Source organism: Aythya ferina, assembly GCF_964211825.1.
Source record: "Aythya ferina genome assembly, chromosome: 2".
Taxonomy (NCBI): Eukaryota; Metazoa; Chordata; class Aves; order Anseriformes; family Anatidae; genus Aythya; species Aythya ferina.
In genome coordinates this window covers 67,782,981-67,800,240 of record NC_140297.1, presented here as the reverse complement: position 1 = coordinate 67,800,240, position 17,260 = coordinate 67,782,981, and the positions used below count along the sequence as shown (strand labels likewise).

The 17,260-nt window shown below is 40.0% G+C and overlaps 1 protein-coding gene across 1 annotated transcript in view; it reads left to right on the top strand.

Annotated features, from left to right (window-relative positions):
• The window catches only part of STAC (SH3 and cysteine rich domain), an 83,494-nt gene that overhangs the window by 17,733 nt on the left and 48,501 nt on the right, over nucleotides 1–17,260 (top strand). The window contains exon 2 of the mRNA XM_084511662.1: nucleotides 14,278–14,551. Within this exon, the coding sequence (XP_084367788.1) occupies nucleotides 14,278–14,551 (274 nt within the window). The remainder of the gene's footprint in view (nucleotides 1–14,277; nucleotides 14,552–17,260) is intronic.

Sequence of the window (17,260 nt, the reverse complement as noted above, 5' to 3'; positions counted from 1 at the left end):
ATAGCCTTCAGGTTTTTCTCTTCAATATCATCACTTTCAGTCTGGACTATCAATAGAGGATAGTAATGAGAGGGGCGAATCAGGTTAGGAATGTTTCTGGCAATGTCCCTGACCCTGGCCCCAGGGAGGCAGCAGACTGCCCTATGGGTAGGGTCAAGTCGACAAATAGGGCCCTCTGTTCGCCTGAGAAGGGGGTCAGCTACAACGATCACCCTTCTTCTGTCCTTTTTAGTGGAGACAGTTTTGAGGCGTGTAGTCAACTTCCTCACCCTAGGCATCCTCCTGGGTAGACTTTTCACCTCATCCTCACCCACCAGTCTCTGAAGCTCCAGGACCTCAAACCTGTTGTATAAAGGCATCTGGGGAGGCAGGGCTGGTAGGAATGGGCATTGCCCGTTATGCCGAGCAGGGACCTGCTTCCATTCCTTCTCATTTCCTAGGTCCTCTCCCTCTGCTCGACAGGGACAGGGCAGGGGGTCCATCACTGTTTGGGGTGTCTCACCCTGGTCCTTTCCTTCAGGCCTTGCAGGGAGTTGCTCCACCAGTTTATCTCCTGCTCACAGTCCGTGATGGCCCTCAACCTCTCCACCTCCACCTTGAGCTCTGCCACCAGGCTGACCAGGCCATCCACCTGCTCACACCTCACACACATGGTGTTTCTGCCACCCTCAGATGGCAGCAACAGGCTCAGGCACTCTGTGCATCCAGAGACGTGAACTGCCACATTTTTGAGCGGGCACTCAGTCTGGGTGGCCACAGACTTTCTAAAAAGAGCTGTCTGCCTAGGGGAAACCATGGCGGTTTAGCTATAGGTATACAGCTGGTAGATGAGTTGTTCTTATGAATGCGGAGGGACGCTCTGCCCTGCCTATGCACTCCCTGCCTGCAGAAACTGCCGCATCACTCCCTGTTTGCCCGTCCTGGTCGCTCCCTAGGGGTTGCCTTTGTAGGGGGCGCTGCTGGTTTCACCCACGCCTTGTCAGCCTCCCTCGAGCTGGCTGCCGAGTTATGGTGGCTCCTGCAGCTGCTTCGAGTGGCCTAGATGCTAAAAAAAAAAGCCCTGCCCTCCTCGATTCCCCGCTCTGCTACAGAACACGTCTGCCCCGGAGCCGATCCTCACATGTAAACAAAATGCAGTACACAAAATTCATCAGGGCAAACTTGGAAGAGTGCCACTGATTTCTGTGCTGTTAAATTGAGGGTCCAGTTGTTAAGACCTTCAGATCCATATGGATTTTTAAAGGGCACCTACCGTTACTTTTTCAACTGGTGTCAATCAACTCAAGGACCCAGTATATACAATTTTTTATTTTAAAATTACTTAGTACTTAGCATATATTGTTCATAAGTGCATGCAGCTTGTTTCTCACTTTTGTTCACACATCCTCTTTCAATTCAAATTATCTCATTAAGGAATTATTTACAAATAAACATAACCTGACTTGTAATAGTATGCCAAACATTTTTAGTAATGAACATTACGATCAAATACGTGCTTGTCAAGTGCTCTTTTTTTAAGGTCAAAACCTGTGCTTTTATGAAAGTATTCATATTCCTTGACTGTGTAAAGCATATTCAGGAAGCCTTCCCTCTTTACAGGTTAAATTTTTAGTCAAAAAGGGAGAAGAAATATGTGTTAAGTGATACAGTCCCACCTGTAATTAGAGACCAACTTTAGGCTGTTAAGTTCAGTCTCTCTGTGTAACAGACACAGACTGAAATTGCTTCATCAAAGGTGATTTAGAGCAAAAGCTTGCCTTATGTTCTCTGAATTAGCCTCTTTGAGAGGAAATCACTTTCCATTGGCCATAGTAGACAGCTACAGCTGGATTAAGAACTTGAATTTAACTAAGGTGAACACCACTTTGAGTCTATCAGAGCAAGGTCTTAAACCTTGCAGACAAAAACTGATAGGTCACTTCCTCTCCTGGAAGTTTACTGTTCTGCTGATAGTACTCAAAGATGTTTTGAAACGTTGCTGTTCTTTTTTATGTCAACGTGGAACAAAATCATTCAAACTTTGAAAACTTTTGCTAAGTGGAATTGCTGTTTTCCAGCCAGACCTATAATGGAAAGTTATGTACCTATGACAAAAAGAGAGAAAAATGTGAGCCTACCCAGGCTTCAAGATGTGAAGTACCACTATTAAACTGTAGCTACAAGATGAATGGTGTACCAGTTTCATGAAGTAAGAAGTATGGGCACAGAGAAGTCTTTGGCAGATGCACAGCAGTTAGATCTATCTTCTCTAGATAGTTGTAATGACAAATGGACTTCATTCTCATTGCCATCCAAAAGATGCAGATGAACCCTTAACTTCCTTTTTGCTAGCTTGTTTGCTCACTCTTTGCCTTTCAGTGCTTCTCTCTCTCTCTGTTCCTATTCTCACCCACATGCTTTAATCATGGATCAAGCTCTCCAGTACAATAAGCCAATGCAAGATAAGTCTTTACAGGCAAAACTTCCAAGTTTCCAAGCTTAGCTAAGTTTAAAGATGCCTGTTAAGAAAATGAATAGAGGTTCTTCTGTTAGGAGGAGGGATTTTTTTATAAACATTGTGTGGATACTGGCACTCACGTTGTAAGTACTCTTGGAAAAAAAAACAAACCTTACAGTTTGCACCTTCTTTTGCATCTATATACAGGCTGTGCTTGCTTTATTCACAAATAAATATTCTAAGTTGCATTTTAGTTTCCTTGTGTTGTGTGGCATTATACTGTCTGTTTCCTACATGTGAATGCCTATTTATTTATCTTTTAATGTAATCATGGGGTTTTGTATGTGTTTGCAGGAAACTACATAAAATTAGAACCCACACAATGAGGTAATAGAAAACATTCCTGATCCGATAGATATGAAACCCTCTTAGTCTTTCTTTGTCTTAGTCTGTCCTAGTCTCCTCTCTGGGTAGGCAGGTGAAGAGCAATGTAACTAAGGATGATCCCTTTTCAACGTTGCTGCCAGTGAAGGGCTTTTGAGCTCCTGCCTCTCTAGTGATGTAGGTTCCTACATACATCCTTGGATTCCTATGCCGCCCTTCAACAGTACTTTTTTTTTAAGACATTCCTACCTGGCATCTAAGAAAAATGCTCTCAATAAATGATTCCCTGGATATTATCAAAGATAGGATGAATGCCAGCAACAGTAGTAGACCTGCTTAAGTGTAGATAAATTAAAAGTATTTCACAAAGATTAAAAAAAAAATGACAGCCATGCCTAAAACAAAAATTTTAACAGCCTGATCTGCCTCTGAGGAGAATTCAGTTGTGACTAGATGATGGCCACAAGAAGTAACCTCTCAGTCAAGACAAGAAAAAGTCAGACCTTTTTTAAACAAGATGAGAAAACCAACCTAATTTTTCTGACACTGTAGGGAATACACTGCAATAAATACAATGTTCCTGAAGTAGCAATTGAGGTAACATCATTTCATCTTTACTACCAGCTGCTGAAGTCCAGAAAAAAATACCTCCTTTCCTTGAGTTATCATCCCTCCAGCACAGTCACCACTGATTACATATGTATGTATGAAATCAGTCAATAGGAGAAAACATAAATCTCAGAAATTAGCAACGTGCTTGTTTTTCAGTTCAACAGTGGTCAGTTGGTCCATACTCTGATTTCTGTGGAAATATGCTACACTCCTTATAAATCAGTGTCAATCTGCTGATACCAAGAATTTCAGCTATTCTGACAGTAGACTAGACGAAGTGAGATACTTTATGGAAATATCCAGTTTTACAAAGGGTTCATGTTCATATTCTTCAAAATGATTTCTGTCCTGCCTTGACTTTCCTTGCCTTATCTTTCTTCTGTTCCACTGTTCCCTTGCCTGCCTGAATCCCTCATGCAACCTCATGCCACATGCTGCTCCCACTTAAGTATTCCATTATTTCCGTCAGACGGCTTCACAGTGTTTTACTGGGTCAAGTTCCCTTGCTTTCCAATTGTTTAAGCAACTCCTGTTAAATGTGTTGGCATCTTATGTCAATACCAACAACTTTTCTCTCTCAACACCAGAAATATGAAGTTTGAATATGCTTCATTTATTAGGTGAGTACAAACTTGCAGAGCAAACCAGGAAGATGTTGCCAAGGTGGGAAAAGATTTTAATTGACACAGCATTTGTCTTCTATCTGGTAGCTGTTATAGGACTTTAGAACCAGAAATATGAGATGCAAGAAACTCAGTGGACCCCCAGATGGAGCTAGGAGAACCCCAGAGGAATTAAGTGGCTTTGCTCAAATAGTGCTGTGACACTCCCCACAAAACCATGGGTGCTGGTCAGAGTGGTGCCAGGGCAGTGATGTGGCTCTGCACCAGGACAGCGTGGGTCCTGTTGGGTGTCAGAATGGCATTGCCAAAGTGACCACACATCCTGGCCTCAATAGAAGCTGCAAGAAGCAGCTTTTATATGGTGGAACAGTGTCACTCTTTAGGAGAGAAACAAAGCAGATGGAAGGCAGAAAATTTGCAACCAAGTTGTAAAAATAAGCACATGAAGGGGACTGTGAACAAGAAAACTGGAAGTGAGTCAGCAAACATTGCTAATATTTTGTTAAGGTATAAGTTCCTACACGATCTTTCCACTGAGAAGAGTTTGAAATCAAAGGATGGGAAAAAGCTGTACAATCTGGATCTGAATCTCTATTTCTGAATTGACAGCAAGAAACAGGGAGCAGAAACCAGTGGGGTCAAATAAGCCAAAAGCCAACCTGTGTATCAAATAAGGCATCTTTTTGTTTGTTTGGTTTTTAAACTAATAGGCCACAAAGCACACAAATTCTTGCAATGTAGTTCTGTTGTTTCTTTGATCAGAAAATGAGGTAACACCATGTCAGAATAAAGCCATAGTAGTTAAACAAGAAGTGTGGACAGAATTAAGTCACATCTAGTACAAATTTGAAACAAATGTCTAGGAAAGACAAAAGAAGCAGGAGGCATAGGTGTCCCCTGGATTTATCTACATTTGGTTGTAGAGAAGCAGTAATAGGGTTGAAAAAGAGGGGAGAATTGAGAAAGGATGAAAAAAGTCATTCAGATAACAGGATCCCACATGTGGCCAGGTGGTTATTCATGCTGCATGCAGAAATCCTTTGCTTTTAATGCACAGTGTAAAATAGTTTATAAAAAAAATGTTTCGTTTCAAAACAAACAAAATTATAGTCCAGCCAAACCCCAAGCCTTTACTCAGGAATCATTCTCACTGAAGTCAGCAGGAGTTAGCAGCAAGAAAAGACCTTAGGATTTGGCCCAGTGACAACAACTTTGTTGTAGAGCTGAGCACTTACATGCTGTCATCATGAAGCAATTTTAACAGCCTAAGTTTGGAACCCCAGAAGGAGGAGTGGAAACACTGACAGAATATTAACTAAAACAACTCCCCATAGATCTCAGTCCTCCTTTTTCTTTTAAGACAATACAAATGTGATTATACAGTATGTGGGATCTGGTGCTGATGTTAACTTGCCCTCAGTTAGTATCAGCCTCCTTGCGAGATGTATTTCCATATTTGCTTCAAGAGACATAGTACCATTTAAAGTCTTATAAAACAGCTCTATTAAAAGAAAAAGAAAAAAAAAAAAAAAAAAGAGAGAGAGAGAACAAAATAAATTAATAGAAATTATTAGTAGAAGTAGACCAGCACTTCTTAGCAGAAGTCATGCTTTTTAAAAGGTCTGAGTGGGTCTTACGGAGCTTTGATTTCTCATAAGAACAATAGTGAAAATTATGATGTACACTTCATAGATGGACAGACACAAGATACAATCAAGGATGATTAATCTTACATTTGCAATAACATTCATCACAGATTATTTATGAGAAGGGAAAGAAGCAAAACTCAGGCCTTATTATTTTTATTATTGAAGACACTCAGCAGGTATGTACAGTGTAGCTTCATTCCCTCAGCAAGCCTGCCTGGATTTACATTATTCTGAAATCCGGTCTTTTAATCTCCAAAATTCGTTGTGCCACTTCTACTGCAACAAAGATTAGTAAATGAGCACATCAGGAGTTACCAAAGGGAAATCACTGTTCTGTATAGAGGGTGAAATGGAAAAGAGATATCCAAATGGGGCAGCAAAATTCAGGATTCGCAGAAGGGACCTCAGAGATAACAGCCCAAATTCATTCTATGTCAAGAGTCAGGAGATAACCACACATGTGCATCATCCTAATGGTCACGAAGTATGGAGATGACCACCTACTTAGCGACCAGACGCCTGAGGTGAAACCCATAGTAGAAACCAAGATGTTGTAAATGTGTCCATTTTGAATCTGAATGTTAGAAGGAGATTTTAAAGAAATGGAAGGACTGTTTCTAACCATCTCTTGCTTCCTTTTTGAGCTTGCCTGTTGGCTTCAGGAGAAAAGACTGGAAATTATTCAATTGCCCAACTATACAAGAGCTACACAGAGGTTTGTAGCCAGCTATTCCACCAGCCACTTTTCATAACCTGAATTAGAAGAGATCTCTTGCAGCTGGTGCCACCTATGTTGGAACCGCTGTTTGGGGTAAAAGGAAATATAATCCTGGATTTAAACGCAGGATTTACAGTCATTCCCTCTGATCTGTAGAAGAGCACCTCTTTGCTAGGTGAGGCAGGAGAAGAAATAGAAGGGAGAAAGCCTTTTCCACCCCCTACCCCAAAAAAAAAAAAAAAAAAACACCAAGCCACCATATCACCAAGGTTTTGGTCATGGGTGAAGTGTTGCTTAGTTTGTTCTGTAACATGTTTTGAGTTATGCATATGTTCACAGAGGAGGAAGAATTGATGACTGTTGAGGTAATAACACTAAAACCAATGTATCTTAGTTTGGGACTAAACTTGGGAAAGCTGATGTTAAGCTTCTCTGAAAGATATTCTTGTTTGAAATGCTGCAAATTTGAGAAAGATGCACTGTATTTAGGCACAAGCTTAATACAATCTATGGCTGAGCAACACATATACAATGATAAAACATGGCCACTCTTCCACAAGCATTTTCCCAAACTTGAATCAAACATGTTATGGAATTTGAAGAAATACTCATAGAGACTAGATCTGTCAGAAACAGAAATATAACATATGGTCTCTTCTTTCTAGATTATTGTTTCTAGTAGAGCTAGATTAAAATAATACAGATGAATACTTCAAAATAAGGCTTTTTGAAAATGTGATAGAGAACTTGACAGCTTTAGCTAAATAAATAAAGGTATTTAATGTGGTTGTTTTGGGGGGAGAATGATTTTCTTAATTTTTGTTTAAAAAAACGTTCTGGTTTTCACATGTCTACAAATATTGTTATATTTATTTTGCATATGTTACCTCCTTTTTACAAGCTGTTTTAAAATGTTTAAATGACAGTGAGTCTTTTGAAGCTAATACTGAAATATATTTGGCAGTGAAGAAGAAACAAATTCAGGGTAAGTCAGAATTGCAGAATATCTAACACAGAGTTTAATCTTTCTATATTTCAAGACTAAGTAGACTATTCTGAACATAATGGAAACAAAAAAGGATTTCCTTGAAATTTGATGGCAATTGCTATAGTTAATAAATTATGCCTCAAACCTGCCACTCCCTGGTCTTCAGTAATTTGTCCTGCCACACCTTATGCTGAATTTTGAGTCTATATAAAGGAATTTGGAGTGCAAGGCAGACTTTTTCATGTTTTTCAGACATTGTTTTTCACATTTGTTTCACATATTTGCTAGTTCTGATTCCTTGCAATACTAGAAGATGTACCCCAAACTGTAAGTTTTCAGACCAACAGCTTGTTGAGAACTAGAAAAAGTTTTCAGCTTGGTTTAAACCAGATGAGAGTTGAACAGAATGGAGTAATCTGCTAAGCAAACACACTTTGGCTACCTGTGCAGACCGTACCTCTTGATAATTTAGAGGTCTGCCAATTAGATATGCAAACACACAGCTGCCAAGGATGTACTACGTCAGTACTGATAATGTGTGATTCACAGTGACATTTGTGGGAGCAGTGATACCTGAGCATCTCTTCAGATTTCGTGCTTTGAAACCCTGAGGCTCATTCAGGGATTTTCACTTCTACATGTATGCTCTGATGTGCCAATCAGAGTGTTTCATTGTAGTTAGGACTCTACATGTGAAACAAAATCACAGAAAGAGCCCTGCTTGGACAGGCTTACAACCTAAATAAGTTTGAGGATCACTGGGTAGGTTCCAGAAACAGTGGAGGGCATGGAGGGTAATATAAGGATAATAGTCAGAGCAGCAAGAGCCAACCAGAGTAGGTGGAGGTACCCAATAAATCAATAACATTATTGTTAGGTATTACAGAAAAGGTCTCCCCTTTAACTAGTCTGATACCCTATTCAAGCAGACAGATTTATTTATTTTTTTACAGCAATAACAAACATATTTGTTCCAATGCCAGCTATGCAATCTGTTTGGGAAAATACACAAATATAATATGTAGCAGATTCTGCAGTAACAAACATTCCCATTTTATCTGTAGTGGATTAAAAAGATACAGCTTCCAGGAAAGCTGGCTAGGGCAGACACAAGTACATGATAGAGCTAGATTCTCAGACTGTATAAACAAACAGCAATTGAAGTCAATTTAGCCATTTCAGTTTGTACTAGCATTGTATTTGTTCTATTTCTTATTTAGAAAGCAAAAGATAGAAAAGGGATCGGCTTTTCTTAAAGATTTTATCATGGACGCTTTGCCAGTAAACAATACTAACCCCTTAAGTGTTTGAAATATCATTTTATTTTGTTAATCCTATAAGACATGGTGCTTCTCTCATCAGCAAACACACATAATATTTATGAAATTGCATACTTGTTGCGCATGTCATAATCTTATTTTTGCTCATTAAAATGCCAAAGCAGTGCATTTTAAATCCAAACTAGGAAAAAAAAAAAAAAAGAGAGAGAGAGAAAGAAATAAATAAAACCTACCACCCTCACCTGTGCTCAAAAATCCCTTACTGTTGTGCCCCCCAGTTTTAACAATAAAATAACCAACCTCCATGCCCACAAAAGTAAGCACTTTTGTTTGAGCATGTTCTTTGTTTGCTCTTAATCAGTGTAGCTAGCTGAAGCCCAACAGTGCTGCCAGGCTAGCTGACATGCTGGTAACATCCAGCCCTTCAATAAATCTAGTTAACATCTGAAGTATGTTCAAGGGATTGGTAGTACAAATTGAATGCTCCTTGACCCAGCAAATGAACTGTACTTGGTAGAATAGATTCCGTTTGTCAACACTGTTGCTCTTTCCTATTTTTGAAAGGGTTTTGGTCTGAGTCCCTTTTGGTAAATGTCTTGTATACCTGACATGATCTCTAGTGAATATACACAACAACCCTGCATGTTGAAGTCTGTCTTTTATAACAACATGAGAGTCAAATAATTTGAAAAGTTACTCTAAGAAACTGAAATAAAGTAGAAATAATTCCTAATAGAAGGTGGATATTTATCTCACAGTGATAAGTGAAAACCACTGACAGAGCACTTTTAGTCTGCATAGCTAATAAAATAGGTATGTTTTATAAGAACTGCAGGAATCAAACTGGCTTGATAGCTCATTCCAACTCTTAATGCCCTGAATTACTTGTAATCCATTTAATGATACTGATAACACTAGTGTAAAGAAAGGGATAGAAAAGAGCAAGCAATATTTTTTTTTTTTTTTTTTTTTTTTTTTTTGGTAGAACAGTAGCCCAGCTGATGTCTTAAAATGAGAGTTTAGTTATATGGTCTGTCAGTAAAGGACAGCTGATGAGCCTTTTTCATTTGCTGTTTTCTCGTGAAAGGTAGTTAAGTGCAGAAATGTATAAAAACAATCTTGTTGTTGGCCCTGTGCCACACAGGAGCCTCTGACACTGCCAAGGATAGTTAGCCATGGCTGAGAAGGGAGCCATGTAAGCTCCTAAGCATATTGAGAACTAAGCTGACTTGAGCAGGCTCCAAAAGAGTTGCTCTGAATGCCAAAGCTGATGGTCCAAGCAAACGCAATATAATAGAGCAGCTTGTCTTCCCAGTTAACCGTGCTTGATCACTAAGCAGAGAGCTTAGTAAGCAGAGAGTAAGCAGAGAGCTTCAGAAAGGGGAATGAAGTGTTCATGTGGAGGGACTGGGGGGGCTTTCTCTGAGCTTTGAATGGTAAGAGGTGTGATAGAGAAGTTGTGCTAGAGAAAGAGTGATGGCAGGTAGGGCACCTATCTTAGCATTTTAGTTTGATTTGGGAGTGCAGTTTCAAAGCAAACCTCCCTTTTGTTGATCGGTATTCTTTGGTCCTTGTGGCACAGCCTTGCAGACCACAGACTGCATCTCTTGGGGTTACATCCTGCTCGTGCTCCAGGTGTGCAGTAATTGCACACCAGGGCTGCTGGGCTAGGCTAGTTCAGAGTACTCTGTGCCCTGAAATGTATACAGTATGTATGCTGGGTCCTCAGCACCCATTTCATTCTGCAGATCTGCTCTTACTGACCCACAATGTCTGCTACTGTAGATAGAGCCAGAGAGGTAGGGGAAAAAAGTTTGTAGATATCAGGGAAGCAGTTAGGAGCCTGAATAAATTATTCTTTGCAGGGTGGATGACTGGAAATATGTTTATCTTTTCTAATTGCAAAGCTAGTGATTATAAAACAGTTCAAATCACCACTATCTTCCTAACTTCCACAGGAAATTCTTAAAACAAAATTGTAGAAAAGAGTTGTGTATTTTCAGTGTTTGACTAAAATGAAGTCTTAGTGAGGGCAGGTACAATTCCCATTCAAATCAATATCAGTGGCAGCTGTTAACTCTACGAATGAATTTCAGTAGCTGTCCTCTCACTGCCTGCTGTTTTCTGGTTATAGCAGCTAAATAGTTATAGTATAAGCAAATTAGGAAGCATAGGAGGTGTTGATAAGCTGTGGTGTATCAGAGCTACCCAATCCCTTGCATTTAGTAATTCTGAAGAAGATGAAGATTGTGCTGGTTGTTACTGAAGAAAAGGTTAATCAAGCTCAGTGTTTAGCTATTTCACTTATCTTTTCCTTGCCTGTAGGCTCAGTATGTTCAGTCATGTGACTGATAAAATGTGTTTGAATAGAGACAAACTTTCTCCCTGTCTAATTTAAAACCACCAGAGCATCCTGAATTTTATAGCAAGGGTTCAGGTTTCTGAAACGTCAGTATTGTGAAGTATTGTGATGCTATCCCAATTCCAGAAAAGCTCTTGTGCTTGTGGGAATCTTATTTTGATTTAATTTATGTATTTAAATGAAAGATAATTTGTAAGCTTCTCCTCTTCCTTGCAAAGGAGAAAATATGAAAGGCCCAGGAGAATTCTCAGATGTGTTTCTTAAAGCCTCTTCATGATTGGTTTAGGGTTTTGTTCAGTGCCAATATATGAGTTTTTCACTGAAGTGTTCAAGTACTGTCAATTGCAGAGCAACCCTAGTCTCACCTTTTCCCAAAGTTCACCAGTGTTTCATTCTATGATTTAACTTTGGACTCATTAATTCTGCAGAAATAAATTAATAGTAATCAAATTTGCATACTTCCTTCTCTCTACTGATAGAGCAGATTCCTGCCTAAGGTGAGCATCTCTATTAGGAGTGCCATCACAAGTACTTTAAATCAGTTTATGTCAGATCAAAATCAGGCAAATTATATGCCTGTGTTAACATTGAAAATCTTCTAGTTAAGGAGTGGGCCCAGTCCATAGCAAACTGCAAAATGAGGATCTGCATTTGGGTAGCAACAAGGATGCCTACCTGGTCTGGAAAATGATTTAACAACTTTAGCACAGGACAGAACTCAGGAGATCTCAGGGTTACTAGCTTGTACAGAGATGTGTGCTAGGTCTATAGATGTAACTTGGTCAACTTGTTATTGAATATCTGTGTTCTGAACTGAACATTGTGGCTGTAGATGCATGGAATATGCACTGCTGCACATTCACCTGAGTGCACATGTGGACATGCATAGCCCAAGTGCTGTACTCTTTGAAAAACTACAGACTTTTCTGCCTAGGTGAGTAAAGGGTGCTGATAAGGTGCTGAAAGGGTGCCTAGACATGCAAATGATTTTACACAGGAGAATGCAATAAAGGTAGAAAATGCAGAGTTCCTTAAAATATCCTGCATTGCTGAGCTAGCAAGACACTTGTTTCATGATAAAACAAATACTGTATTGCACAGCTTAATCTTCTTTCTGTGGCAGAAGCAGTGTTTTGAAATTTAATTAACTTCATGTGGCACTGTAGAAATGGATGGCAAATCAATAATGAATGCCATTTCAGTCACCTTGTGATGTTGTAATTCTCTGTGTTTTGCTGTACTAATTAGGTCTGACTTCAGTGGGAAGCATTTCAAGAGCAAGGAACAAATTATTACTGAGTCTCTGGTCATCACTGGGGACATGAAGTAATTTCAGTGCTTAATAACCTCAGTGATTTTGGGTGCCATTGACTTAACATCAAAGCAGGAGAGGGAGGATCTCACATTTCGTCGGTGCTGTTGTAAGGTGGTTTTTGGGCTCAGCAAGTCCACAACTTAGCCTTCAGCTGAAAGAGCTTCAGAAACCAGAAACTGCTCTTGCCTCACAGTTCACATTTAATGACTTAATTGCTCTTATTTACACATTTCCCCACCAGCTAGGCCTTTTTGGCAAACAGGTGGGTATTTCCTTCCTTTGGATCTGGGGCTCCTCCTGTGAGCACAGAGAGAGCTGTGGCTGCAAGGGGCGTGGGACAGGCCCCTGGCTCTGATCCCTCCCAGCTTCCCAAAGTATGGAAACAGCTCAGGGAGCAGACGCTTTCTCCAGAAGAGTGCTGCAAAACCCTCTGTGCAGCAAACACAAACACTGTTAACCAGAGGCAATGGTATCCCTTTGCCCATTTATTGGACTTAGGTTATTTTGGTGTTGTACAGCACTGAAAGAGAGCTGGAGCATTTCAGTGCTCCAAGAGTGAGCTGCTTGCATGTGAAGGTGGGAGAGGGTGCCTGGAGGCTCCTGTCCCATGGCATGGTTTTGACTGACTCACAAAGAAAATAGATGGATCAAAAACAGTAACTGGGAAGAGCATGGGCTCTGAGGCACTGTCAGTGTGACAGACCGGTGCCATGTTTTTTGGGGAAAGTGTGTGAACTCCTTCCCTTTATATTAGTGTGAATTATGATTCCCGATCATCATTGTTTCTAACATAAACAGTTTCTAATATAAACCATTCATGCTGGTTTATCACAGACAGCCTGTGTGGCATGGAAAATTTCAGTCGTTACATCATATTTCCCCAGAGAGCTGCAGCAGTGATTGAAATGATTTTGTGATGGTTGAAATAATGCTGAGGTAAAAGCTGAGATGGAGATATTACACTTCAAAAATAACAAACATGACGTAGATGCAAAGCTGGCTTTCCCACAATGTTCCCAGACTCTATTTATGGGCTGTCAGGATTGATAAAACTTCAGACTTGTCTATTAGATGCACTTATAGCTTCTGTGGCTCACCTAGTGTCCATCTCAGCCTTGCATAAAACTTTTTTGGGGGAAGGATAAGAGGACCTGTGGTAAGGTACGAGACAGTTTATGGTTAAAGAATCATAATTTAAATTTCAGTTAATGATACCCTATTGTGATGCTTAGTAATCTGACAAGGAATACACAATGCAATGTATAAGAAAATATGTGGATATCTCTATTAACTAGTATTAATTAACATATTAACCTACTAGGTGACTAGTTAACTATACGGCTGCTGCTCCTTAGAATTTTTTCCTTAAGAAAATTGTCAATAATAATAAAAAAAATCTCAGTCAAAACTGCATGTAGTCTCCGTTTTTGTCAAATTCAAGATATATAACCACATCAAATTTATTTACTGAATTCATTCTTCTTGTAATAGCATATAACATCTGTCCTTGAAATGGCTCTACAGACTGCTGAAGGACCACGCAATACTCTAATTTCTCTCATGCTTGAATACAAAGGATGTATTTGTCAAATGACTATGTGCATAACTCTCTGCAGTATTTCTTTGCTGCTATACCTGAAAGAAAGAACAAACAGAAGCATTTATTATCTATCAGAAAGCATATGTAGAGTGGGTTATTTCCTAGTAGGAATCTGTTTGCCTTGCTTTGAAATTGTTAGTTAAATTCTAGAGTCAGTTTTGTTATTCGGGTGGTTCAAGGTTTGCTGATGGCTTCTAGGTGCTATAGGCAGGTTCACTTAGCAGTAACACACACCAAAACCAATAGCCTTGCCTTGCCTTGCTTTTGAAGAGGAAGAGGCACTAATTATAGTTCTGTTATTTGTTGCAGCTGCAGAAGCTGAAACGTTCGCTCTCCTTCAAGACCAAAAGCTTGCGGAGTAAAAGTGCAGACAATTTCTTCCAGAGGACTAACAGTGATGTGAAACTGCAAGTGGACTTGATGCCTGAGGTGAGCACGAGCACAGGGCAGCTCCCCAGCTCAGACAGCCAGGCATCCTCCCCCGCCAGAGCCCAGCAGCTGCCAGAAAACAAGGCTCACATCTTCCAGGAGCACATCTTCAAAAAACCCACCTTCTGTGATGTCTGCAACCACATGATTGTTGGTAAGAAACAATTTTTTAACTCTGTGTGGGCATCCATGTTGGAACATGCAAGGTGACCTTTCCATAATGCTCAGATGTCTAGTTGAGTGTACTCACACAAAAAGGATCTGTGTTCATGCCACATCTGCTAAACTAATATAAACCGTACATTCACTCACAGTTCTCTTCTCTTGGTGGCATATACACTTTTCATAAATAACAGGTGAGGGTTTCTGCTACAGTTAAATTCTATGCTCATCCAGGTTACACTGAGCACTAAGCCCAAGTCTTGTTGCACTTTATACTAGAAACAGCAGAATTTGTTCTTTTCTACAGTGGTAATTATAACTCTCTTGCTCTTTGTGACTGTCCCCAGCCCTGTAGTGCCCCCAGTTTCCATTTACTGGGGTGATAGTAGCATCTGCTGGGTGGCTGGGTGGTGGGTAGGCTCCAAGCTACTTGTATGTGTTGGTTCTCTAGGACACGTGTTGTAGCAAACCAGGTCAACAGATAAATAACATTTGAATTCACACTGCAGAATTCCTTGAGATTGTTGACTTAAGTCTCTCTCTTCTACCTGTCTCTGGTACTCAAAAAGCCCCATACAAACACTGTACCTTTAAAGGGTCTCCCTTTCTCTTCTCTGAAACTGAGCATGGAACCATACAGGAAGAGGTCAGGAAAGAAGTGGTGACAAGTGGCTAGAGGTGTAGAAAGTGCATGGTGACCACCGTGGGAAGCTATAGGAGCTGCTATTCAAAAGTGTGGTCCTACAAATGCACATCTCTGTGGCTAGCTTGGTATGTACATGATTTGGTCTTCTTGCTGTTTATCATCTAGTTGTCCCAGCAAAGTAGATAAATAAATTCAGTGGCAGTGTACCAGTGTAAGAGTGATAGAATTTCAATGTTTTTAGGCAGTAAATGGAGTGAAAGACTTGAAACACTGGTTTAGCTTCATGTAAAGGTAGTACAAATCTTTAAGTACAAATTATTGCCTGTAATTTTTCTAGCTTACTGTAAGAAGCTAGAAACTAGCTTACTGGAAGAAGCTGTCCCTTGGTGTGGAAGTCACTGCCTTTCGTAAAAAAGTATGGTAAATTCTTGAAATATGCTGATAGATTGCTTGACCTTTCTCAAAGGAGGGGGTATTCTTTTCCACATGAGAGTGCTCAGTGTCATCTCCCCCTGCACACATACGCATTTGTGTGGACAGCTATTATTCTTTGGAAAAGGCAGCTGTCTGCAGAATGTTAAATCCAATGCAAGACAATACTGCTTCTGAAAATTACAGGATTAAATGCATGAGTCTTGATTTCATCCTCTCTGTACCACAACTCTACTGAATACAGGGAAATAGAGGAGTTTCGATTCCATATACATGGTCTTATTTTCCAGCCTCTTAAGGTTTCTTGTACTTTAAGGGGCAGAACAAGTCTAAGAGAAAAGTATTAGGGAATTTCGTAGTCCAGAGGTTGAAGGGAAGTCTGGAAGATAGGCAGATGAAATGTACTTCTTGTATGGAAGCAGGCCCAGAACTTGTCTCTTTTTGTAATGTGGATGGATGTTCTATTGTAGCTCAGTTTCACAAATGTATACTACAAATGTAAGTGCTCTTTTCTGGCAGCTTCTCATAAAAGTTGTATGGAGATTAGTATGATCACAAATCTGTATGAGTCAGCAACACTATTCCAAAACACTGCTGTTCAAGACAGATTATTACTGGCAGCAAACTTTGCAGAGAGCAACTCCAGTTCATAAACACCCGTGCCCTTCTCCCTTGCTAGGCTGCATCCTGCCTGGGAAAGGAAAGTCCTGAAGTATGACTATAAGCTTCAAAACATCAGCTTTAACCCCACCTGCCTTCTGAATTTTTCCTTTTCTTTTATATCCTCTGAGGGTTTCCCTTTTCTATTCTGTATCATAGCCTCTTAATTAAAAAAAAGAAACCTTTCATAATTGCTGAAGAAGCTAACACGATCTATTTTTGTCTGGCGGCAGGCTGAGTCAGGCGAATTGCTCTGACCTCCCCCAGCACATCTTCAGTTGGAGGTATAGCAGAGCAGAGACGTTGTTAAGAATTTTACATTATAATGCACTAGTCTGGGTGCCCTTATTCTCATAGACAAAAGTCTACTCTATTAACATGATCCTCTGTCTTTGACCCTTACCACAGTGCATGTTTTCACTGTATGATATTTTAAGCAGCATGGGAGATCTGGGTGTTACTGTTTGTAGCTCAATTAATCCACGTAAATTGTGCAGCCGTTGGTCATGGGGATGGTGAAGCAAAGCAGGCAGCTTTTCAGGAAATCATGTCAAGCCTGCTCCCAAGGCAAACTGGAAAAAGAAAAGAAAGAGGAAAAAGAACAAGAAAAAAAAAAAAAAAAAAAAAAAAAAAAAAAAACTGTGCAGGGGCTCTGAATTTGTGCTTGCAACTGGGAGCCTATTAGTTCCCTTGATTTGCATTTTTATGGGCAGTGACAGTTGAGAGTAATGAGTCTATGGCTCTAAATTCCTTATTCATGAGAGTAAAGGCAAAGGCTAGATACATGTTTTGAAGACTGGGGGAAAGAGTCCAGGAAAATCCCAGCTTGACTTTAGATGGTTTGAATTTTACCACCAAGAATGATTCCAGGTTCACCTTAAATGGTTCTCCAATCTATGAAATGAGCAGCTCTGTTTGGTGCAGGGCAGCATGATGAACTGTGCATAGCACGAACACGCAGTA